The 25,648-nt window shown below is 33.8% G+C and overlaps 1 protein-coding gene across 1 annotated transcript in view; it reads right to left on the bottom strand.

Moving 5' to 3' along the window:
• The window catches only part of LOC123534924 (uncharacterized), a 30,259-nt gene extending 8,603 nt beyond the window's left edge, over nt 1-21,656 (bottom strand). Inside the window, exons 1-8 of the mRNA XM_053550163.1 lie at nt 21,497-21,656; nt 8,978-9,120; nt 7,161-7,247; nt 5,356-5,476; nt 4,867-5,026; nt 2,858-2,936; nt 743-862; nt 69-274 (exon numbers count right to left, since the gene is read on the bottom strand). Coding sequence (XP_053406138.1) covers nt 69-274; nt 743-862; nt 2,858-2,936; nt 4,867-5,026; nt 5,356-5,476; nt 7,161-7,247; nt 8,978-9,120; nt 21,497-21,584 — 1,004 coding nt within the window. The 5' untranslated portion in view covers nt 21,585-21,656. The remainder of the gene's footprint in view (nt 1-68; nt 275-742; nt 863-2,857; nt 2,937-4,866; nt 5,027-5,355; nt 5,477-7,160; nt 7,248-8,977; nt 9,121-21,496) is intronic.
• Nucleotides 21,657-25,648: the final 3,992 nt, after the last annotated feature.

The following is a 25,648-nucleotide window of genomic DNA, read 5'->3' as shown; positions in this document are numbered from 1 at the left end:
GATTTTGAATTTTCTAAACAAGTGACAGATAAACGTACTTGTAAATATGAATTGCTATAGAATATTACCCTGTAATGATATGCAATATGTCAAAACTTAACGGGTCTTCAAAAGTTTTGCGCATATACGAAGCAAAGTCTGTGAATAGTCCGTGACTACGTATCTGTGTTCCGTTTGGATGTAAAAGATAGTTCATAACCAAGGAGGTGTTTTCTCCGTCCCCTCGTCTGTTAAATGCTATCGGTAGTATGTCATGAAAGCTTTTAGTAGTTTCCTGACAAAGAAAAGAAAACACTTACTATTTGAAGCAAACATATGTTCTTGCTAAAGAATTGCTCTAATTCTGAAGTAATAAATAGATAAATTATTAAAATCTGATGCAGCCTGACCGCTCAGACAGTTTAAACAAAAAGTAAATAAAGAAAAGTAAATAGTTTATCAAAATAAATTGCATGACATTTTTAAGTAAAAATGTTGGTTTTTTTTTCGCCAGATGAAGTTATCTCACAGCTTTAGGTAAATGTATCAACGATTTTATATGTGAGGTATAAAGGAAGAGAGTTCACTTCAATGGCTTCCTCTTATTGACAATATGTTAATTATTCAACAGTTCACGATTCTGATCATTTACGAAAATGTTTAAAGATGCATTCATCTAAATATGAATGTTAAGAAGCACCGTGAAAATTCTTTTGCGGTTTATACTCCGTAGGCGGGAATAAGATGCATATAAGGTACATACATTATAAGAGGGATACGTAATATTTTCCAAGACAACAGTCAGATCCAGTGGAAATGTCACATTATTTGTCGCGTTAACGGTAATTCCATGTCTCTTAAGAGAGGAATAATACAGGGCAATCTGGAAACAAAAAGAAAACAAAAATAAAACAAAAAAAAAACAAAAAAAAAATACAATTACGGAAACAGCAGAGAATTAAGCTTCATTTCAGATGCATATTTTATATTTTTATATATAAATCGAACCCCGTTTTCAATTTTGTAGACCATATAACAATTTTCCTATCTTAATGAAGTTTAGTAAACGTAATCATAATTGCTGAAGAACGTAAGATGGTCATTTATGAAATGCCATTCATGCAGTGTTTAATAATCTATGTTTATGGATTTCTGTTACCTAGCTACCAGCCCACATGAATGTCAAAGTCCCAAAGTGTACTTCAAAAAAGTTTAATAGATATTTATGGCAAACAGTTTTACAAGTACAGTCGAAACACGGTATCTCGAATTTCAAGGGACCATGCTTTTTATTTTGAGATAACCGAATTTCGAGTTATGAGGAGGGACGTATATGACACTGATACACACATCAGTCCCATTATCTAAAGCGCGAATCTTTCTTGTAATCACTTGTTTCCTGTAATGGACTTTTAAGCTCCTTATAACACCTTGCTCCACATGTGAATTCGGAGGATGAAACACCAGCTTTACTGATTTCAGTCCATTAATCTTATGATATGCGAGACAGTTGTCCACAACTAACGATTGATCTCTGGTTTCGACACATTTCGATCTGACATTTTGAACGAATGATGCTTTCCCCCAAGAAGTTAATTTTTTCAACAGTCTCATCGCGATTACCTCTAATTAATCCTTATTAAAGTCACAACTCTTCAAACTAATTGATTCATCAGTTTAAATCAAAAGCAATTTTCAGAACGTCTCAAAAACAAATGACCGCTGATTAAAGAAATCTAATGTTTACAGCATATAATTATCATTATGGCACATGCAAACAAGTATGACATCATCTTACTTTGATAATCACCGCGCCTTTGGTATGTCGGCATCACGTGTTACTGGTTAGGCAACAAACATGGACATGTGTTAAAAACTGCCTTAAAGTGCGATTCTAAAACTGTCTTTTTAATGTTAGTATACCAACAACATTTCAATGGAAATGGGAATTTAGTAGAGATCTCAAATTGTGATTGTTTTCGTAAAATTTTCGAAACATTTTGGGTTCAAAATCTAACAAGGAATACGTACAATAAGAAATGATTGAATACGGCTTGAATAAAAGCAAATGGCTGAGAAACATTCAAAATAACATATACTTTAGTATGACATCATCTTACTTTGATAATCACCGCGCCTTTGGTATGTCGGCATCACGTGTTACTGGTTAGGCAACAAACATGGACATGTGTTAAAAACTGCCTTAAAGTGCGATTCTAAAACTGTCTTTTTAATGTTAGTATACCAACAACATTTCAATGGAAATGGGAATTTAGTAGAGATCTCAAATTGTGATTGTTTTCGTAAAATTTTCGAAACATTTTGGGTTCAAAATCTAACAAGGAATACGTCAAATAAGAAATGATTGAATACGGCTTGAATAAAAGCAAATGGCTGAGAAACATTCAAAATAACATATACTTTAGTATGACATCATCTTACTTTGATAATCACCGCGCCTTTGGTATGTCGGCATCACGTGTTACTGGTTAGGCAACAAACATGGACATGTGTTAAAAACTGCCTTAAAGTGCGATTCTAAAACTGTCTTTTTAATGTTAGTATACCAACAACATTTCAATGGAAATGGGAATTTAGTAGAGATCTCAAATTGTGATTGTTTTCGTAAAATTTTCGAAACATTTTGGGTTCAAAATCTAACCAGGAATACGTTAAATAAGAAAGGTTTGAATACGGCTTGAATAAAAGCAAATGGCTGAGAAACATTCAAAATAACATATACTTTAGTATATTTTTATTTTTGAAGTTCCTAAACAATAAAAGCCATATCTGTGTTTATCTTGTTATCTGTGTGACACATTTAAAGATTTTTTTTCACATCTTTCGAACCAATTGAACCATATTCAAATGTGCTTACTCGATTCATTGCAAGTGCGAAGAAATATTCTACTTCATCTTTTGCAGCCTGTATGTCACCATTACAAAAGTCCACAAATCTATAAATAGATATCAGAAAGTACAGTAAAAATGGCAATATCCAAAATTATGTTAGGTCCAGTTTATGTATAGTTCAAAGTATGGGACATAAATTGAATTGCTTCTTGTGTATTCACTTTGTATTGGTACGCAGACACAAGGATGACCATTTTTAACCATTTTTATGAGTTTGCTGACTTTTGGTCTTATATGGTGTTTGCACAAACATGATGTGCCGTATTATTGTCAAATGACGCATATAACCACCAATTAAGGTACGATGCTTAATGTAACAATTTTGTCAAATATATATTCGCGATCCGAAACTATTTTTCGAAAATAATAGTCTACGCACACCTAATATAACTGAATAAGTGCTACATATACTTTAGTAAAGAACTTGTAGATATTCGATAGAAAGCATCCATACATAAATTATAGTTACAAATTGACACGGAGTATCTCTGAGTCACCAGAATCCTATATTCAAAGGAAGTTGATGCCTGAAAAAACAGTTTTAATTATTCATGCAAATTAACTTGGAATTTTAGGTGTTAACAAAAGAACTCTCATTAAACCTGTCAAGAATTAATAGAATTTTAAAACATTTAACAGGAACAAAAATTGTATTGTTTTGATCATATAAAAAAAACAAGTACAATCACTCCCTTTAAATAAAAAAATTGAATGAAGTACTTCGACATTTCTAATTGTTTTGAAAAATTACCCGTCGTGAGCCTTGATTTTCAAAATGTCGCCATTTGAAAAAAAGGAAGATATTTTGAGTGTGATTTCTGATCCGGAAATTGTAAGAGAAGAGATTATCCTTTGTACTTCACATATTGCATAGAAATCATCACGGATCAAAAACAGCATTATCCCGCAAAATAGTTCAATTTATTTCTTTTTCAAATTCAATCATTGTAAGCTTTTCACCCATTGGTCACAACTTGTTTTGGTATAAAGCATTCCCAAGAAGTTTTTGCACAACCTAACAAGAGCTGTCTCCGTAGGATGACACATGCCCCCGATGGCACTTTGAATGAATAGTTATGGCCGATGTTAGAGTTTAGGACCTTTGACCTTCGGAGCTGGGTCTTGCGTGCGACACATCGTCTTACTGTGTCACACATTCATGCATAGTTATTTTAAAATCCATGCATGAATGACAAAGATATGGACCGGACATGCCCATCAATGCACTATCATGAAAAATGATCTTTAACGTCTAAGTGTGACCTTGACCTTTGAGCTACGGACCTGGGTCTTGCGTGTGACACGTCGTCTTATTGTGGTACACATTCATACCAAGTTATTTGAAAATCCATCCATCGATGACAAAGACATGGACCGGACACGCCCATCAATGCACTATCGTTTAACGTCTAAGTGTGACCTTGACCTTTGAGCTACGGACCTGGGTCTTGCGCACTGCACGTCGTCTTACTGTGGTACACATTCATACCAAGTTATTTGAAAATCCATCCATCGATGACAAAGATATGGACCGGACACGCCCATCAATGCACTATCCTTTAACGTCTAAGTGTGACCTTGACCTTTGAGCTACGGACCTGGGTCTTGCGCACTGCACGTCGTCTTACTGTGGTACACATTCATGCCAAGTTATTTGAAAATCCATCCATCGATGACAAAGATATGGACCGGACACGAAAATTGCGGACAGACCGACAGACTGACAGACCGACAGACAGACAGACGGTTCAAAAACTATATGCCTCCCTTCGGGGGCATAAAAATCTGCGTTTTCTGAACCGATAAATCAACACGGCTGTTTGCTGGACCAATGTAAACATCTGTTAACACGTATTTCCGAAATCAAGAAAAAAAAGCAACTTATTACGTTATGTACAATTAAAATAATGATATCCTCCAGACCTCAGGTAAAGAACTCAGCTATTAATCGGCAAACAATTAAGATATACTTACATCTTCATACAGCTAGAATCCAACATGAGCCTGAGTTTTATAACTCCTGTACTATTCTGTATATCGACCATGTTGGGAACAAATACCGTCCGCTTACGTGTTTTCTTGCCTCTGCCTTTGCCTCTGCCATTTTTAAGTACTTTCTTTTCATGCTGGGCAACTTACAATATAAATATTCAAAAACAATGTTTGCATTTTATTTAATACAAAATTGTGAATTATTGTCTTCTTATTTTCCTTTATTTTATAACATTGAATATATTTAACATTTGATATTGGCGGCCAAATTTCTGACGATGACCTCCAGGCTAGCTTCCGAATATCGATTACATGTTACAACAAACACTTTTTTCTTAGTTACAAATTACAAAAGAAATGAATTCTTCTATGTTTTTGTTTCTCCTATCTTTTTATCAGGGATTTGGTTCACTAGTTGTGTAAAAATATATGTCACGCTTTAAATGTGCAAAAAAAGCAAACAAAACATACGTTTGGTGTCTAACAGTATATTTGTGTCCATTACTAACAGTTTATCCTCATTATTTTCCACCGTTATAGCCTTATTATCCTTAACGTAATTGAATCCGTTGTGCATTTGTTCCAAACAGCGCTAAAAATAAAGCAGATTGAAAAATGTCGTTATAAAACACGTATTCTTATAACCTTTAGAATGACTCGTTGGGCATCATACATCACAACCGGACATTCTTTCCGCAATTTTTTTTGTCAAAAGGCAAACTCTTAAAATATAAACCATATTATTTTTAAAGAAACTGATGCTTAAATGCCCAAAAATAGACTAGAGGACCATGATAGCACTTTATCTTTCAACATACTTTCACAGCTATTTCTTTTAAGAATTATTTCTGCCAATAAATAATTAAAGTTTCGCGAGAAAATCATACAGGGTTTGATCATCGTCACTGTATGTATATATAAAGAAAAGTGACCATGCCCTCTTATAGGCATATTTTCTCGTGATTTTGCCCTCTTGGTAAAGAGACACCCTATGAACATTTCTGTACAATACCCTACACTCAAACCAGCCACTGGAATGTGATGTAAGATGAAGATCTTTAGAACTAACGGCATAGTTTTTTGATAACATACGTAATTGCTCAATGCTGGTAAATTCTCAGCAAGATATGTAATAAATATCTATTTTTAGTTAAGATAAGCGAGTAAAGAATTGAGGTTTTAAAATTTTTGAAATTTTCCAGATTAAAGATTTAGAGAAAAAGCACCTAGCTCTTTGGCGGCCAATTTTTTTTTACTTAAACAATCAAGGTAAATGGTCACCCAATAAGGATAATTGTATTTTTTTCCAAATACTGTCAGCGGTAACTGTTTCTCTTTGACAGAAATACATTATAAAGACCAACTATACACATTCACGCCCAATGGCGGTCATAATTTTTGTTGTTGTTTCTTTTTTCCTCTTTTGTTTCTTTCTGGTTGGATGTGGGTTTGATTCAAATTAATTTGAGCAATCTCAGTAGAAATCACCGAGTTCATACTTTTAAAAGCAATTCCTGATAAGAAGATATCTGCAAATTTCCAACTGTATACATACTGGGAAATTACTATGCCTTCTGGTGGCCATGTTTCTTACGAATTCGATTAATTGTAATAATCGTGGTAGACGGTCATTAAAGAAAGATTTATTGGATGGAGAGGACTTCAATAAGCCTACCGGCTTCCAGTCCAATCCAGAATTTATGTATGTAAATAATAATTTGAAATGTACATATTTGGAAATAAAATATGTTTAAACCAAAGATTTATTGGGAATAATTTCAAAATGTGACCAATAGTCTTACTTTAAAGAACCCACTGTAAGAAAAAGTGCTGCCATGTTGTTGACGAACTTCAATGTCGTTTTAAAGAAAACTGGAACAGAAGAACGGACGAACACCGGACAAGTAGAGATCACAAAAGCTTACCCTGAGATACTCCAGGTACCTAAGTTACCGCAGATTCTTAACTGAGTGTAAACCTGCAAAATGGCCCTTATTCATAACCTACAGTAATAAGCACAACTTTCCTGCGGAGGAAGACCCGTTATAATTCTGAAGATTTTTACAGACTGTGGCTGTTACCTTGGCAGAACTACCGACCTCCTGGAAGCAGGTAAGACCATTGCTTCCTAACACACAAATCGTTGTCCTAAACGAGGTTTCAAATCTGTGCTATAGAGATAAGTGTTTCCTAAAATTAAATATTCAAAGTTTTATAAATTTCGTTTGAAATTTCATTAGTTCCTGCCCATGCTGTATCGGATAAAACATACTTACACTTGTGCAATTCTGGTTTGTCAGTTCATTTATGCATTCTTCTAAGCAACCAACAGTTTCATCAGATGAGGAGAAATATCCCACATCCTGACAAGATATATTCATAAATTTCAAAATGGTCAGGCTATATACTGAACTCTAAGGATTTGTTAAATTGACAGTGGTTTGCAAATGGCTACCCAAGTTTTGTTTATATGCGACGACTAGCCGAATAGATTATATTTGCTTTAGTTAAAACATGTCTTTGAACATATAGAACATTAATTACATCTTGTTCAGTAATTTTGTATCATTTAGTGTTTTGTTTGTATTATCTGATAAGACTGCTAATGTTTCTTCTAACAGTAGAAATTGATGTGTCAATATTTTCCTTATCTGTGAATGTAAGAAAAGCGTTTTTATTAAAGGACACCGAGAAGAAAAGACTCTACCGATTACACAATATCACAATGGTTCGACCACTTACAGACACTAAACGTAAATTCCATGTCATTAAAAGGATACTCAGTGATAAAGATTCATCATTTTTATTCTGTTTTTAAATTACTAAACAAGTTGAAAAAAAGAGATTGTTTTGTTGAATCTATTCTTGATATCGTAGTCGCTCTCGTATGACGACATGCAAAGTCGCGAAAACTTATGACAAATCATAAAATCAAGAATATGACCATCAATCTCGTATTTTTCTTTCTATGGTATACATGAAGAAAAGTGAAATGTGACATTTCATTGCAAATTTAAGTTTTATCCTAACCTCGCATACGTAAAAGCTAGTAAATTTAAAGCATAAAAACTGTGCACCCACACGTAGAAGAATCAAACCATACACCTACTTTATCTAAGCATTGCAGTAAATTTGAGAGTTGTCCTTTCTACAATGATTTAAAGGATTTTAATTTTTCGTCAACAATTTTACCTGTGTTCCCCTTAAAAAATACTTCTTTCGTATTTTTTTTACATGATTGCTAAACCTTGTTTTAAAGTGTTTTTGTATCTGTTTCGATCAATGAGTTTGTGGGTTTTTTTTAACTTGCCATATTTCTGAGTTGTACCGTGGTGTGTCGAGTCGTTACGAACATGGAAGGTGTGCATGATTTAAGAGATATTCGTGAAGACCGTCGTTTTTAACATAAACAAGGCAAGTCAGTTTAACGAATTTTTGCATTGAATAATTCAGTCTTTTTAATAATTCAATATTCGTCGTTTGAAGTAGTTGTTAGAAAGATAACTGACTTTGATATTAAATGTTTTTAAACGATCACAAGTTGTCTCATTAGTATTGCATATAAAACCTGGATGAAAATACTGCAAAGAAGACCCTACTGATATTTTGCTTGACAATGCTTACGTATTACGATGTGGTTGATCCCGATCTAGTCAGTGGGCATTTGCGATACATTTGTTATTCCAAGCTATACTACCAGAGAGCGTTTTGCAATGCGTTTAATATAGTATAATAAAGGAGAGCATTTTACGAACGTTCGTCTATAAGCACAAAATAAAATGTGCACCTCTTCTCCTTACTACTGTCTGGAAGCTGAAGTCGAAGAAGTGTAAACGAAAAGTTTTTTACAACTGAGCGTGGATTTAAGGTAAGCTTGGGAGCCTTATGCACGGGAGAACGTAATACGGTCTTTTAGCCTGTGTCACTTATAGTTTATGGAAAATTTATTTCTGTCCCAAAATACCAAATTCACTGATGATTTTTTCTAGTAAAAGGGAGTATAAATATTTTTCCATGAAAGATAAATGTGAAAATAGTAATTGTTGAACAACTCAACCGAGCAAATATTTTGCCCGTTAATAAAGCATATTACCAATTTTTTGCGTGACAGTCTTTTATTAACTCTCCGCAACTGACGTTTCTTTAGTCTGAGGAACCGTTTCCTGTTTCCAACTTTAAGGTCTAACAATCTTTCAGTTTTCGAGCGACGTGACAATTTAGCATGCCCAGATCTCTCTGAAAGAAAACATATACATGTTACAATGTAATTATGATCATGGGGTTTCTAGCAGTCAGTAATTTTATTGATGGGTCTGGGACATATATACTGGAGGCCAATCCTGCATTTATGCAAATCTGTTATGTGCAGTGGTAGTAATTCGCCGGATAGGCCTCCGTACTCCTCTTGAATGCAGTCCGTATCAATATTAAGTACTATTTTCCTAGGAATTTCCCTAATTCAAGCTACGATTTATGCTTCCAAGTGTCGAAACTGCTGGGTAAAATGAAAGTGAAATTAGGCATTTCCTCATGCCTACCTACTCAATATAAGCGTTTTTATCAGGTGTTTCAGTAACGTGACCTTGGTTTCATTGCATTATGACCAACCCCATAGCGTAGGTGATTTTTATATTTCTTAAGACAGTCTTGCAAAACATGGGTAGTATGGTAATAAGTAAAGGACTGAAAATGCTAATAGAAACATGTTATATATTGTTATTACTACACAGAAAATAGTATCGGAGGCAATTAGTATTAAACATATCATGGAAAATTAAATTCACTCCTGAAAATTGTTTCAACAGAGGTAAAACTAGAACTTTCTGTTTAAAACTGAATAATTACCAACACCATGAAAAACTGAATGTCCATGAAAATAGGCTAAATGCTGATTTATAGCGGGTTTCCAAAACTTGTTTTTACATCAGAGGCATAATTTAAGATATGAATGAAAAAAGAGAAGAGTTTTTGAGTCCTTATAGCTGTTTCCTGAAAACGAATAACAGAAATAAGAAAACTAAGGATGTATGATACATGATTGAAACAAAATGGCATATCCTATGCATCTAACACGTTTTTGAGTGTATGGGCGACTTATCTTAAAGGGGCATAATTTCGATAATTGTCATTCTATCAAACTGGAAGTTAGCAAAATTGTCGACAATTGATTTATGTAATATGATTCATTGCAGCAGAATGATTTTGAAACTTCGAAATTTCTTATATTCATGATAGTGGTAATTTGCGGGATATTCCGCAGTTCACTCGAATGTAGTCCATATCGTTAATTCTATTTCGAAATATAATCATTATGATAATCAATTCCACAATAATTACATAAAAGTAATTAACAACTTTTATAAACATTTATTGCTACATATCTGTCAAAACGGTTTAATTTTTATGCGACATTTGTCAAACCTCGTTTACATGTGACGATTTATCTATAAGTTAAATATTCCTTATAAACTAATGTATCTGTCATCGTTAAAGTGTTTTGGGGAAAACTTGTTTTTGTAAACGGTGATAGAGTATCATTAAGAAAAACTGTTACGTAGTTCATAAAGATGGTGAATGTTGATATATAGTTGTTTAAGCTGAAAGAGCGTGCTTTTTTTTCTTGAATAAATGTGCAACTTGAACGCAATGATACAAACAGTTGTCAATATATTTTATGGAACGCCAGAGTTGTCTCATGTTAAATGAAAACGAGGTATCTTCTTCAGTATCTTAGTACCTTTTCAAGATCCTGTTATGCCTTGTTAACTATTGTGTTATCATGTTGACTTGCAATGCTTTCAGATGTAACGTACGTCAAATAGTACGTCACTCTGACAAGATAGCACATACACCGGACATGTTAGAATGTTATTTTGAGAATATGGGATGTTCGATTAGCAATCAAGTACATCACTCTGACAAGATAATAAGTTAAATTCGCTGGACATGATAGCATGTTAATTTAAGAAGATAGGATTTTTGTTTAACAAAAACGTACGCCACTCCGACAAGATAGTGTATAACATGTTACTTTCGGAAAATAGGAGGGTTGTTTTACTTAGTAGTTACCACTCTGACAAGACAGTATGCTACTTTGAGAACACAGGAGGGTCGTTTAACAAAATAGTACCTCCTTCTGACAAGATAGTATGTTACTCTAAGAAAATAGAATGGTCGTTTAGAAGAATAGTACGTCACTCTGACAATGAACTGGACATGAAAGCCTGTTACTTTGAGAAAATGCGATGGTCGATTGACACAAATGTACTACACTTTGACAAGATAGTATGTCACTTTGAGAAAATAGGATCGTCATTTAACAAAAAAGTATGTCTACCTGACAAGATAATATATACACTGGACATGGTTGAATGTTCCTTGAGAAAATAGGATAATCGTTTGTCAAAATAATACGTCACTCTGACAAGATAGTATATTCACTGGACATGATAGCCATTCCTCATAACGAGAGTTTTGGATCTCCTAAACTTAAACTCCTAAACTTAAATTGAACGGAATTTGAACTCAAACTACAGGCTTATAAAAGCATTGGTCGTAAAATATGATAAAAAGAAAAATAGTGCATCTGTAGGTGGATAACCAATGCCCCTTATGTAACTGAAATGAGCACCACATTGTATCATGACGTAACAAAGTATAAGTTTGAAGTTATATTAGGAAAAATAATAACCGATGCACCGATAGTACAGAATATTATATTTAGATGAGGATTTTATTAGGTACACTGATTACTGATACAATTGACTAAATTCAATATGAAAAGACACAAATGTTAAATTCTTTTTATCACATGTAAGCCTTTCCTGCTGAAACATCAAAACGTCTTCTTTCTTTACCTATTATAGACCAAATAAGTTCGACCAACGTCTCCTTTAAATAAAAGACGTCAACGTCAAAGCTTAAATAACTAGGATATTATCAATTTCATATTATGGCTTTATCTCACTCCAACGACGTCAAACATGTGATAAAATAGTTTTAATAAGTTTACGCAGTTGTATAATGATAATATATTTACCATGTCTATGTTTTACTATTTACATAATTAATCCAGCTTAATCATTAGCATAAGTAGAGAAAAAAAAACAGTTTTACTTTTCTTGTTTTTATCATGATTAGGTTAAGCATCATAATATAGCAAATCATTATTATTTAATATTATTATTAATTGCATTAAATAAAGCGTTCTTGAAAATGTAAATTAAACACAAACAAATACTGCGCACTTCTGAAGAAATCGCGAATATGTAACAAAACTGTACAAATATATCACAAAACAAATTAAACAAAAAATGCAATGAACGATTGTTTAGACAAAAAGTTACTTGTTTATGCAACAGCGGGAAGTATAACATCATCCAGCAAACATAACTGTACACCACATAATAGAATAGAATAGAATAGAATGAAACATAAATGGTTCTAACAGAATAGAACAAAACGTATTCTGAAAAGTAGCGTATCAGTCGGAAGCTGGCAACACCTTTTCTCCCCTAACACCCAAGCAAACAGTGTTCTCTTTAAACGTCATTTCCTGCATTCCGGGTATCCAATGATATGCATGCTTAAAGATCCACTACTAACACCCGAGCGAGTATTATATGAAAACCAGAGTTTGTAGCTGAGACTTCCTATTTACTAAAAATATGACCCACTACATCGGATCTGACCAAGTAGTTGTGAATATGTTCAAGAATAACCAATAAATAAACAAACAAAAAATGCCAATTTAAAACCGAAAGTATGTTTTCCGACTGCTTACGAACCTGTCGCGCATCTTCGGATTTTTTCGGAAGAATCCTCCGAAACGAGACTATAATTAATTAGACCACGATAATCCGTAAATAGCCAATCGCAAAGCAGACTTGTACCCGTCTATATTTCATATACAACAGTAGCGTTGTATATATATCGCGGGAAACTTGGGCAAAAAACGCGTGAATTTCGTGTCAATTTACCATCTAACAATACAGGCGAACGCCGGAGTTAAATGACCTTGCAATATTCTCACCAGTTATCAATGGGATAAAAAATAAGACTGACTTGGAGGTAAATTCAGTTGACATCGTCTAAATATTAACATCGTGAAAATGACCCCATGTTATTAGACATCAATAAAATTGAATTACAATAAACTACATATTTGTAGTGTAGAACCAACTGGGTAAAAACGTAATTTACACATTCACTGAAATGTTTCCAACAGTTGTAACTTTTTATGTTCACTTGTTATAAAAAAGACATGTCAGCACGATCCTTACATTTGCAAACAACTGGATCCAGTTCTTCGAAACTTTAACAGGCGATTGACTTAACGGTCGATTAACTTTATCAGTAAATTTCGACAGTTTAGAAAACTTAGAAAATCAAATGTACTTGTTAAGGATTATAAACACTAAATCATCTTTACAGTAAAATTAAAATATCATACTAGTGTTTCCCACCCACCAAGACTAGTATCTTGAATAGAAATTTAACAGGCGGTTAGTTTAACAGCTTAATGCAATGGTCGTGGGTTCGAGCATCATTGGGGTCACGACCATGACTTCTCATATGACCCCAGTATTAGTTTTCATAGGAAACTGACTCGAGAGTGGTTACAATAAGCTTAAACAGTTAAAGCTTTCATCACATTCGAGCTAAAACAAATTAGTATAAACTAAACTAAACTAAGCTAAACTAAATTACAGCCCGTTAAAGTTTCGAACAACTTGGCCCAGTTAGAAAGTAAAACAACTACATCATTCTTACAAGAAGGGCACGATATAGTAAAAGGTATTCCTAGTCCTACGAGCATCTACCCACTAACTATATCCTGATAAACAAAGTAAACAAATAAAAAAAATAACTAACTAACTAAAAAAATAAATAACCTGGCTATCTTCTTGAATCAACGTATCTGTCATCGTGTTTCGCCAACATGCAAACTCCTCACAAAAACTAATTGTTCAGCATGCAGTCCAATTTTGAGTATTTTTGAGAAATCCATACTTAACTGTTTAGCATTAATTTTGTGATTGCAATTGACTCAAAGTGTTAATGAACGTTAAATCTTAGTAAATCCGGTATTTGAGTAAAACTGAATTTATACAAATAACCTGCATCATTTCATATGCCCTACTGACAATTAAGCGCTAACGGTACAAAGATGATATTACTTTTATAAAAACACGTTAATCCTAATTTCTATTGAACGCCTGGGAGAGTTTTCAATAATTGCAGTTTTTATGTCACGTGGTCTAAGTCGGATAGACAACTCGTGCCGTTGTCTACGGGACATATACAACTCGCTTTGCTCGTTGTATATATCCCGTAGACAACGGCACTCGTTGTCTATCCTATACTTATTTTATAGATAGATGCAACATATATTATATGCCCAAACGATAACGTGATTTTTACAAACTTAACATAGGGAATCCAACATTTTTGTAACTCACAAAAACTTCATGAAAATCATTCTTATGATACAGGTATTATACAGCTATACTAGGACAATTTAGGCCCATCCTGAATAAAAGTGTTTTCACAACTTCGTCTGCAAACTTCTTCAGTTAATGTCTTTTCAGCATAGTTTTAAAAATATAAATGAATAACTATCTTACACTGTAGAAACAAAATGTGATTAAAATTTGCCTAAATACACTGATTTATATACATATGGCTACATTAATTCAATAAAATTAAACACATTTTCTTGACCTAATATATGTCACTGTCAATTTGAAACTAAAAATTTGTACATCTCATATTTCTCATGCAAATCGTGTATAATTACCATCATGGAAATACAGTTATTTTGTCGCGCGTCTTTAAACGGATAATCGTTTGAATTAATTTTAAAATCACGTGATCCCGAAGAATTTCCGACCGATTACGGAAAAGTGATAAACACGAAAGTAGGACAAAATGACCACCCATGTCAGTCTAAGAAAATACAGAAACAATCATTTGTTTCTCTGTACATGTGTTGATTTCAAGGGGATATTGCACGGCTATCGTAATGTCTAGTAGTATATTTCAAAATGTGTAGTCTTGTTTTAAGATTTATGTTTATTCATTTGTCTTGAAGTGTTGACATCTGTGTTTCGAAGAAGGTATGACCGTGGACAGCAACAGTTCGCGGCACCCTGTTGTTCAGTTCTGTTTAGGTCAACGACCAATTATTGTGTAGTATAGTGGGTATGAGGACAGGCTTCTCTAGAAACTGGGACATTTCAGACAACCAATAAAAAGGATTTACCCTCCTTAATGAAGTGTGATTGTGAATAATCGGAGTGTTGATATTGGGATTGGGTAGTAGAAAAAACAGTAATGGTGCATAGCCTCCTTTTGCTTAATGTGCCGGTCGTGGTGTTATAAGTCTATTCATCAGTTTATCAGAGAGGCATACAGGCTGCATCAACGAATTCTAGTTGTTGAGATGTTATTTTCGTCTTACTGTTCAGACTTAGGGTTAAATTCGTCCACTGTCCAGTTTTTCTTCAACAGCAAAGTATGCACTGCTTAGTGGTTAATTTGTTTCTGTTCATTCGTCTTACAAATGCGGGGCGGGGGTGGGGGGGGGGGGGGGGGGGGGGAGTGGGGTCTGCGTTTTTGGTACGTGACATTCCCTGTTTGATACTTGTCTTTGATTTTTATATACGTTTATTTGATGACCGTTCTCTAGTCGACTACGAGAACACAGATGTCGAAAAAACTATATATAGTCTATTTACACACCGAAAACTCATCTTGACTCGACCTTAACTTATGTTCCACAGATTACAAGTAGGAGTCATCGGGTCCAGTCCACTCCATCCCCATTCGTCGTAAGACGAATTGTTTTGTATTATTCTTATAATGTTCATTATGAAAAGATGGCCGAGTACGATAATAACTCTGAAAATTTCAGTCGTGTAATTCGCATGTCACAAATACGCATTCGTGTTCTGCCACCGTGTTCTGTGCATTGACTTAAGGCCGAAATTCCACGATGAAATTGTGATCATAACGATGTTTACAAAGGCGAATCGCGACATAAAAAATCTATGGCGTTACACAAATGTGCGATGATGGAACGTGAAGATGATATATAAATATATGTTTGCGTTGAAATAGTGCAAGGGCGAAATGCGAAAGTGTGATGGCGTTGGACAAATTTGCAACAGCGATGCGCGATGGTGTAGCCATCGTACATTGAATGATCACCGTGATGAGACCATGCAAAATTACACGCCATAAGCTGAAAGATCAAGGTCAAACTTGAAACAGAAAAATGTAGACAAGAGAGCCTGTTTGATCTCCTGCGTCCTTTTCCATTAAGATTGAACATACAAGGTATCGCGCTCAAAACCATTTCATTGGCAAGTTCATCTCAAAGTACAGAGACAATATTGAATGGCGGATCTTTGACGTACTCAATAACTGAAAAAGTTTAAACAAACTCGACACAAAGGAGCATCTCGCGGAGACGAGGTGCAACAAATCAAGATTCGGATCCGTATGTGAATGGTTGATGTCGCACAGATTATAATATATATATATATATATTTGCTGTGTGTAGATGGACACAACAGAGGCAATAATGATCTACATTATTTCTGAGAGTTAAATGGTGTTTGCAAGGTGATTTGTTAAAAGTATCACTCCTTTGGTAGTGTCTATCAACAATGCCTGTAAGTGTTACTATGTATAGTGTCTGGATTTTTTCCCAATTAATTGTGATCGCAGAATCTGTTACGCGTTTAAGGAGATTTAAATATCGTATGAATAATGCGTTGTTTTAATGGAACACTACTTCCGATAATGTTCATTTCGACGCACTTATGAAGTGTAATTGTCTACTCGGCTGTACCAAACTTAGGCGAACTTAATTTTATTTATTGAAATTTTATTTCAACGAAATAAACCGTATTTTAATAAACTTTACTTCATAGATACTCATTTATAACAAAATGCTAAACAGGAGTTATCTGTAGTCATTGTCAAGAAATACAAAATCAATATCCGGCGTGAAGAAATCTGTTTGAGCACTTATTCCAAATAATGAACTTCCAAAAATAATATTAGCACCTTTTTTATAGTAAAACATACTATTTTTAAAAGCTGCCTAACACAAAGTATTGCCCTTCGACATCTACAATGAGGAATTATTGTCAGAAGTATGCCGTACTCTTGAGCAGAAATGACATTTCGGAAAAAGGTAACAGCTAAACGCGCTCACAGATAAAAGAGACACCGTGAAGTGCAAAATAAAGTAATCAAGTTTAGCAAACTCAGTCTTTCAGATTTATAAGATGTGTTCACTGGTTGTAGGTGCAGATGGGATATCCGGGTTGAGGGTAAACGTTAAGCGTTAAATGGGCTCATGACGTTACAAAGACATAAGCAACGTAAGAATTACGTTTTGTTTTGTCTCAGTCATACTGTTTTCGTAAAATAACGTGTTTGAATCTAGAAATGTGTTATAATGATGGAACAAGAGGAACTAATTAGGTATTTGATTTTTATCCGGTTTTACGTAAAATATAACAATTACAGCACGAACATATTACTGTAACATTTATTTCAAAAATCCTAATGCCATAAAGTTTTCAGAATTGATGAACAGTGAAGGTAGAAATACTTTGTTAAAGCTAGCAATATTTTGAAAGAAAATCATGTCATTGTACTTAAAGAGAAAATCTTTTTTACTTCTCGGTCTCCATCATATGAGAATTTTGCTCATTTTTGATGTTAATTCATTTGCCATATTTTATTGTCGAGCGCCGTGCGTTTGCCGAGGTTCTGCTTTCTCTGGTGCTCGTGTGCCTCTCTGTATGGTTATACGAAGGAACTTAGCTTGAGTCATAGGGGCCACATGGGTATCGGCGGGGACGGGACCCTCGCGGATGCTCAGTATTTTAATTGCAGTATACTTGCAACATCATTTTGTACTTTGTTGTCTTATAATGTATTGTCTTATTAGTAAATGTAAATGTCTTATGCCCTTAAAGGACCATGACAAATTAAAAACTTGAAATCTTAAAACTTAGTTGTAGTTCGTTATACGTCATTTACTGCGTGATAGTCATCTTACAAGCTGGCGTGTCAAACAGTCCGGCATGCAAGAAAAATACATATACAGTCGAGTCCATTTAATACAAACTCGCTTGATACGAATTTTCTGATAAAACGAACAAAGTCCTTCTATTTTCTTTGTAAAAATATTTCGGTAATAGCGAACTCGCTTCATACGAATGTTCGGTAGATACGAACACATTTTGAAAATTCCAATTAGCTTAAATGTTATAACTTTCCATCTTTTAATAGGAATTAATTTTAGAAGTCGGCGGCCATTTCGCCATTGTTACGATTGACTATTTAATAGTTTAAACTGTACAGTGCTGATATTTAGTCTAAGAAAAATAATTGTATTGTCAACATTGTACCGCGTGGTAATTAGACAATTGAGGAGTTCACACTTATTCAAAAACAAATAGAGCTACTCGGTCCTTTGTGTATCATGTCAACTTAAAACAGTTTAATAAATTGACAGGTCAAGATTTAGAGAGTTGTAAATAATCTTAAACACATTATTGACCTTCTATTGTCGATGCAGGTAGGTCGTGTCTTACAAAAGATTATATAGCACAAGCTTCGTAATAGAAATAATGTTGGCAGTGGATATAATTTGACGCTCTGGACCTCGACCGCACATTGCAATTTAAATGCATACAGTTTTACGTGAATAAGTATGACTTTTGTTGAGTAATTTCAATGTTATAAGAATAAATTAACTTAATAAGTCCAAAACTATTAACTACTTCCATATATCGGAATTTATTCACCGATGATACCGGTGATACTGCCCAATTTGCCCGGACAAACGTTCCGGTAAGTCATACATTCATTAATACGAATTCCGTTTGATACGAACACATTTCCCAGGTCCGGATGAGTTCGTTTAAAGCGAGTTTGACTGTATGTAGTAACACCACATCGCGAATCTTCATCAAGATACATTAATAGCTTTTTGTAAAGCTGACATCATTTAAAAAGCACCTCGCAAAATTTACATGTTCAGCAGTTTCGAAACACATTATTTATTATAAGGTTATGAGCAGTGCATTACATAGAGGTGCCCACATTTACTGGTTTCCAGAAGAAAATATTTTTAACCATCTCTGGGCTTGTTTAACTAAGGGTTCTACCCTTGATGCAATACAGTACTGTTTATTTAAATTTCTTACGCTAAAATCAAACTTACGTTAACAACATATATAGAATGACGACGAGAACAACAACAACAAAATAGTTCTAATTCCTTTACAGTTAATTATTGATTACGGTAAACTAATCATGTACATTACAAAATGTAATTTAATTACACCAATAAGTTTTTTCCAGTAGCGGGTAATTCAAAAACTGAAAATGTAGTTTTACGTTAATTCTTTGCAAGATTGTTAGTAAAAATTTCACTGATCCGTTTTAAAATTATAGAAAAAGTGGAAAACCAACACGACATAAACAAAAATGTTGCTCGGTTTTATTAAGCCTGTTCATGACGGCAATGGAAATGCAAGCTACCTTCCCCGCCATCTAGCCCCGGATTGAGCAGCACTTAACATTTACACCTGTTATATGTACAAGAATATAATTAAGAGATATCCGTAGATGTATTCATGAAACGTTTGCCCTAAACGATAAAACAATTAGCAGAACTAAACAAACAGGAATTTAGACAGGAGAACCAGGTTTATGGAGCCTGCAGATACACAGAAACAGCCAAAATTATAACGCAGGCCCATATCCAACGGGTGATTAAATAGTACCCAAACCTATTAAAGCAAGAGTATTTGAACCACCCAAACCGAAATGTTCAAGCTGAAAACAGTACACTGACACAACATAAATACAGGAAAACAACAGATATATAAATAAGTGATAAATCTAAGCGGGGCTGTGAAAAAATGTGTATGTAAGTAATGGTGAAAGAAAGGCATATACGTATAAATTCGCCTGAAACAATATACGTCGCGATATTGAAATTATGCAATACCCGAAAACAATAAATATTATAAATAATTGTCGATAGTGCAAGCAATAGCTAATATCCGGTAAATAGTTTCTTATGTCTTGGCTGCCGTTCAATGATCCTCGAATGTCCTTGTAAACCCATCTTAAAGCAGTTTTTTTTCGGTAGTTAGCAGACAATGACCAGGGCTGAATGATTTTGAAAAAAAAAAAACGTATTAAATGATTAGAACGAAAATAAAAAGTCACGTCGTCAGAAAAAGTCAAATATGTGCTGAATGCTGATCAGAATTGCTTTATTTTTCTTTCAAAATAAAAAAGAATGATAAATGGTATTCATTTTCTTGTTTGTTTTATTTGTTTTCAGCGCCATTACTCAATGATAGTATTCAGTCATGTAACGACGGGCAGTGTTCCTGGATTATGCACCAGTGATGTTACAGCCAATATCTCCTCTCGAACTAGAGCTGAAGAATGGAATAACTTCAGACACAAAGTCTTTTCATCAAGCCATCACGGAGAACATACGTCCAGCCCGGAGATCAAACTCATGGCCACGTGATCCATATATTTGCCTTCTTCATACCATGCTTATCGGGAAAGCTCATTCTCTTAGTTAGGTCATTATATTTTAGCAACAATTTATGACAGTTTTCACATCTGATATATTCTGTTAGAGACTTATTTTTAAGGAACAGAAAGAAGGGTTAGATCCTAATTTTTTTTATATAAAATGCAATAATCACCCCTTAATTTAAAAGTACAGTAAATACTGAGTATTTATTTTGATTTCTATAGAATGTCCAATTTTCTGATTGTATTAAATGGATATATGGATATCTTAACTATATGAACTAAAAAGCAAGTTTTAAAACTGTGTACAGCTTTATATAATAAGGGATAATTTTTTTCGAAATCTATATTTACCGAGGTAGACAAAAAGGGGTAGCGACAATTTAATTTGCATTTCTTATGAATTTTCGCTAGTTTTATAAAGGTCAATGCAATTCGTCGACAAATTATTCAGATATGTTCGTAACGACTTGCTTCGCCATCGCGAGTTCTCGCTTCGTGTATGGCTTTCATGCATTTAGTTTTTATATTTTATTGTAAAGCAATGAAATGGATGGATATATTTTAGTTACACTAAATGTCCATTGAACGCAAATTCGGGGCTTTTGCAAGAGGGCGTGAGGGATGTTGCATATTTCATTACCTCTCATTAACAGAATCGATCAAACCGAGTCTGCTATCAAGTTGTTTGGTTGCGTTCTAAGCAGCTTCCGAAAGATCTCCTCATAGATTTGTTTAAAGTTTGTAAACGTATAAACATTTAAAAGGATATGATTTTATGTCAATTATATTTCCTTTCTTGTCCATTATTGCTTTAAATGATGTTTTAAAGGTACAAACAATGAAAAATAACTCTGAAAAAAAAATGCATACAGATACATGTAGCACATAAAAATAACAAATCTTTCCTCATTTTCCTTTGGTATTTTAATTCTTATAGCCAACAAATGTGTTCACTTTGAGTTTGTAGGCACGCTCTCTAATCATACATGTCAGTAGATTATGTTAAAATATATCTTACCTTTCTTCCTGCGGCGAGCTTCTGCACTATCTAGCATCGACAATATCACAAGCAGACAAAATAATTTAAGTAAGAGTGTACGAGCCATGTCTCCGCCAAAGTCAAACTGCTGATACTATATAAATATCTTGATTATAAGAGCGAAAGCCGGCGTACGCAAACTTAATAGATTGCATACTATGTGATATTCTTTAATTACATCAATTATAATTGAGAATATTGCGCTTTAAAGATTGTAATATAAATTATGCTTTCATCATATGTTTTTTGTTGTTGTTTATTTTGAAAGGAAATCGTCATTCCAAGAATCATATGAAGTTCTTTTTTAAAAGTAAATTTTAATGTCAAAGGTTAGCGTGATTGTACGAAAGTTTTAGAAGCATGTGCAAAAATATCTTATAATGTCATATAATGCTTATCATGTTCTTCCACTTCTCATGAGAGGGTATATAGTTTTCAAACTACATTTGTTTTGTATCTATTTTCCTGTTTTATAATATGTTTTACTAGAGTAACTATTATATAATAGTCTTTTATAACTCTGTTTAGTTTTAAATGGCAATTTAATTAGTATCTCGAATGAAGTATATGCATATATTATATTCTTTGGCTACTTTAGAATGAAAACTACACACTCAATTACTTCTGGCAGGTCTGCATGTGGCTGGGAAATAAGTATATTTTAAAAGCGACTTTTAATATCACCGTGTTCAGCCAAATTGCGGTTTATACTGATATTTTTTGTTGTTGAAATATTATTAATTTTTATTAAGGGAGGAATAAATTAAAATATAAGTGCACAGAGGACATATTAATAAAAATATGCATGCTTATTTACTTTGTTTATTATGCGGTTTATAGTGACATTTCTTTGAGATATCATTAATTTTCATTGAACGGGGTATAAATTAAAATATGAGTGCACAAAGGGCATATCAATGAAAATATGCATGTTTATTTACTTTGTTTATTATTTTAAAATGTATGCTGCTACAAATGTACATATACAAGGCAGAATCTTTATAATTGCGACATTGTTCATGCTTCAAAATCTGCCATCATTTTAAAAGATATTTGTCCGATGTTTGGGATAGCTGAACGTTAACATTATAAATATACATGTACATGTATAATTATATTAAGCAGGGCATGTTGACAAAAAGATATTCTGGACTCGGTATAAACGATTATCTGAAATTCGTAACTGCCACTGTTAGAATAGGAAATACATCCATGAAGAATCATTATGGAATCATCATCATCTTAAAACCAATATTGATTTAAGGTATTGGACCCCTAAAAGTAATGTTTAAAAAATGTCATTTGCTTGGTATATTCTTAAAGTTGACCATATTTCACACTGTGTTGCAAATCGGAAATTCATAACTGCCACTGTTAGAATAGGAAGTACATCCATGAAGAATCATTATGGAATCATCATCATCTTAAAACCAATATTGATTTAAGGTATTGGACCCCTAAAAGTAATGTTTAAAAAATGTCATTTGCTTAGTATATTCTTAAAGTTGACCATGTTTTCACACTGTGTTGCAAATTTTAAACAACTTTTACCGTGCATGTTTTTTTTGTAAATTTTGTATAATTCATGGTATTTCCTCAAGCTCAAGTAGAGTCAAATTTCAATGTGATGGCCACTATCTAAAACGTTTGCACAGAATTCATTACAGCATTAATTATGATAAAAGAAACATCAAACTATTGTTAAACAATTATAAAACACAAAATAAAACTGTAAATATCATTTTTTCTATGGTGCCTCAAGTAAACAGATTTAATGAGACAGAATTCTAACTCCAACATTGAAAAATTAAGGTCGAATCCTGTGGGTCTGTTTTGAATTTTGCTCACTTCATTCAAAAATAAGCTTGGGGCAGAAGTAAAACCGTCCTGCATTTTTTCCACAATATGTAATCGAAAGAATGAAGGCAAAATAGAGAATTTTTACCGCATGTAACTCAGTATTTTTAAAGATGTCTAACTCTACCCCTCCTGATTCAGACGTAAATTCACTTTGAACAGCAAAAAAAATCGCTTATAAAACGAAAAAAAATCCACTTTTGTACAATACATCCATAATGTCTTGAAAGAAGTAAAAATTTACAAGAAAAAAAGGAAAATATGGGAAAAAAATTTGTCCCAGTGAGTCTTGAATCCTACCCCCCCCCCCCCCCCCCCCCCCCCCCCCCCCACACACACACACCCCCACCACTGAAAATTGCAGTCAAAGTAGGTTTATGGTAGGAACTGAATACTCTTCAGAAAGGAGGCACTCTATTACGGGTCCAATACCTGAATTTGAAGACGCATTCGCATGAAAGGTGCTCTGTCACACTTACTCACTCACCGACTCGCCCGAGAAAAGCATGCTCTAAGATTCACATGCGCAGTTACAATCAATGACTGGATGAACAGAAACAAACTTGAAACGAACATTTGAAAAACTGAATTCATTATGGTTGGTAGCAGACCTCAATTGAACAAATGTTTTTGAAATTCGATTAACGTTGCTGGTGATGATATCAAACGTGAAAGCACAATTAGATATCATAGTGCATTATTTTATGAAACCATGTACTTTAAAAAGGTCTAGTAAATCGCAAATGTCGTAAAGCCATGTTGAGTTACCTACCGAAAATATATAACCAAAGCAGCCACTGAAATTTTAGATTTGTCCCTAGTTATTTCACATCTCGGCTATTACAATGTCATTCTATATGGTGTTGATAACGATGAGGTGCGTAAGATGCAACGTATTGAAAACAAGTGTGCAAAACATGTCCCTAACAGGAAGAAATTTGACAGATCCAAACAAGCATTGTTTGACTTACATTGGTTGCTAGTAGCCTAGTTGCTAGTGAAAGCAAGGATTGAGTTTAAGATATTTTCTTTCATGTAAAACTGTAACATTGGCAGATCACCTATGTATTTAACAGAACAGCCTACAGAGTATGTTCCTAATAGAAATAAGAAAACGTAAGCCACTGTGAACTCCAGAAAAGGACTGCATAAAGGAGCTACTGTAACACTAAGTCTTTTCGGACAGTTAAGCGCCTTAACAAACTCATCATTTTGAAAGAACTTATACAGATTTTCATTTTGATGCATTTGCAACGCCCCATAGATGGCATTTAACATAACCAGGATTAACGTAGTTCAGCTATTTTTTACTATAATGTCTTTACAAATAACAACTTTTGGAGAATAATCTAAGTATCCAGTGATATGGCACAGTATGGTAAAACAAACTTCTAGTCGACAAGATAGGTAGATTGTTGGTAAAACCAAATATTTTTGTGATAAAGTGCTAAGCCCCGACCTCAAACATGACAGTACTATAGTGTCGTCACTGAAGTGCACGCTAGTTTAGCCAAGTTGTTTCCTTCTATCCCTGGCACAAGGGCGGACATTTGTATACTATACCTGCTAGGTACTCAAGAAAATACTGCATATTCATCTACATTTTCCATGAAAGTTTAACTTTGGACAGAAAATTTTCATGCCAAAAATGTAAATAATTTCGGTGGTAAAAATGCCTTTATAATCATTCTGTCTCCTTTCATTTTCATATATACTTTAAAACCAAGAGATCATTTATATAACGTTTGAAGTTTCACAAAACAGCGGTTGATAAATAATGTTATATTGTTTTGGGGGCGAAGGATCAAATTCAGCACATAAACAGACTAAATTGGTATGAACTGAAAATTAAGTAACATTTCTATCAATTTACATATTTCTTTGTGAATAGTTTAAAAACTTTTGTTTTAATTGTTATAAAACATATTACTGATTTATAACTATTTGATTCACAATGCAGGCTGAGTAATCACTTTAATTTCTGTTTGCGCAAATTAATGACAAAAGGGAATAGGTACATAATCTTCGACAGAATGTGCGTATTGATTCCTTGCCTATGCTTACAACAACACTAGACCATCAAAAGGTGGATACATGTAAGACAATGGTTTATTAGTTAGTTATACGTCCGGACCTTTATTGTGGGTATAAATACACCTGCAAAATTAGGCCACAAATAAAAGAAGAAATATACTGACGCTTTCATTTCGTACGTAATTGAATTTTGTTGTTTGTTCAATCCACAAACAAAACATCATGTTATATCCAGTATTT

This window comes from Mercenaria mercenaria, chromosome 1, assembly GCF_021730395.1.
Source record: "Mercenaria mercenaria strain notata chromosome 1, MADL_Memer_1, whole genome shotgun sequence".
In the NCBI taxonomy this organism is placed as follows: Eukaryota; Metazoa; Mollusca; class Bivalvia; order Venerida; family Veneridae; genus Mercenaria; species Mercenaria mercenaria.
The sequence above is the reverse complement of the archived record's forward strand: the minus strand, read 5'-3'. Positions and strand labels throughout refer to the sequence as shown.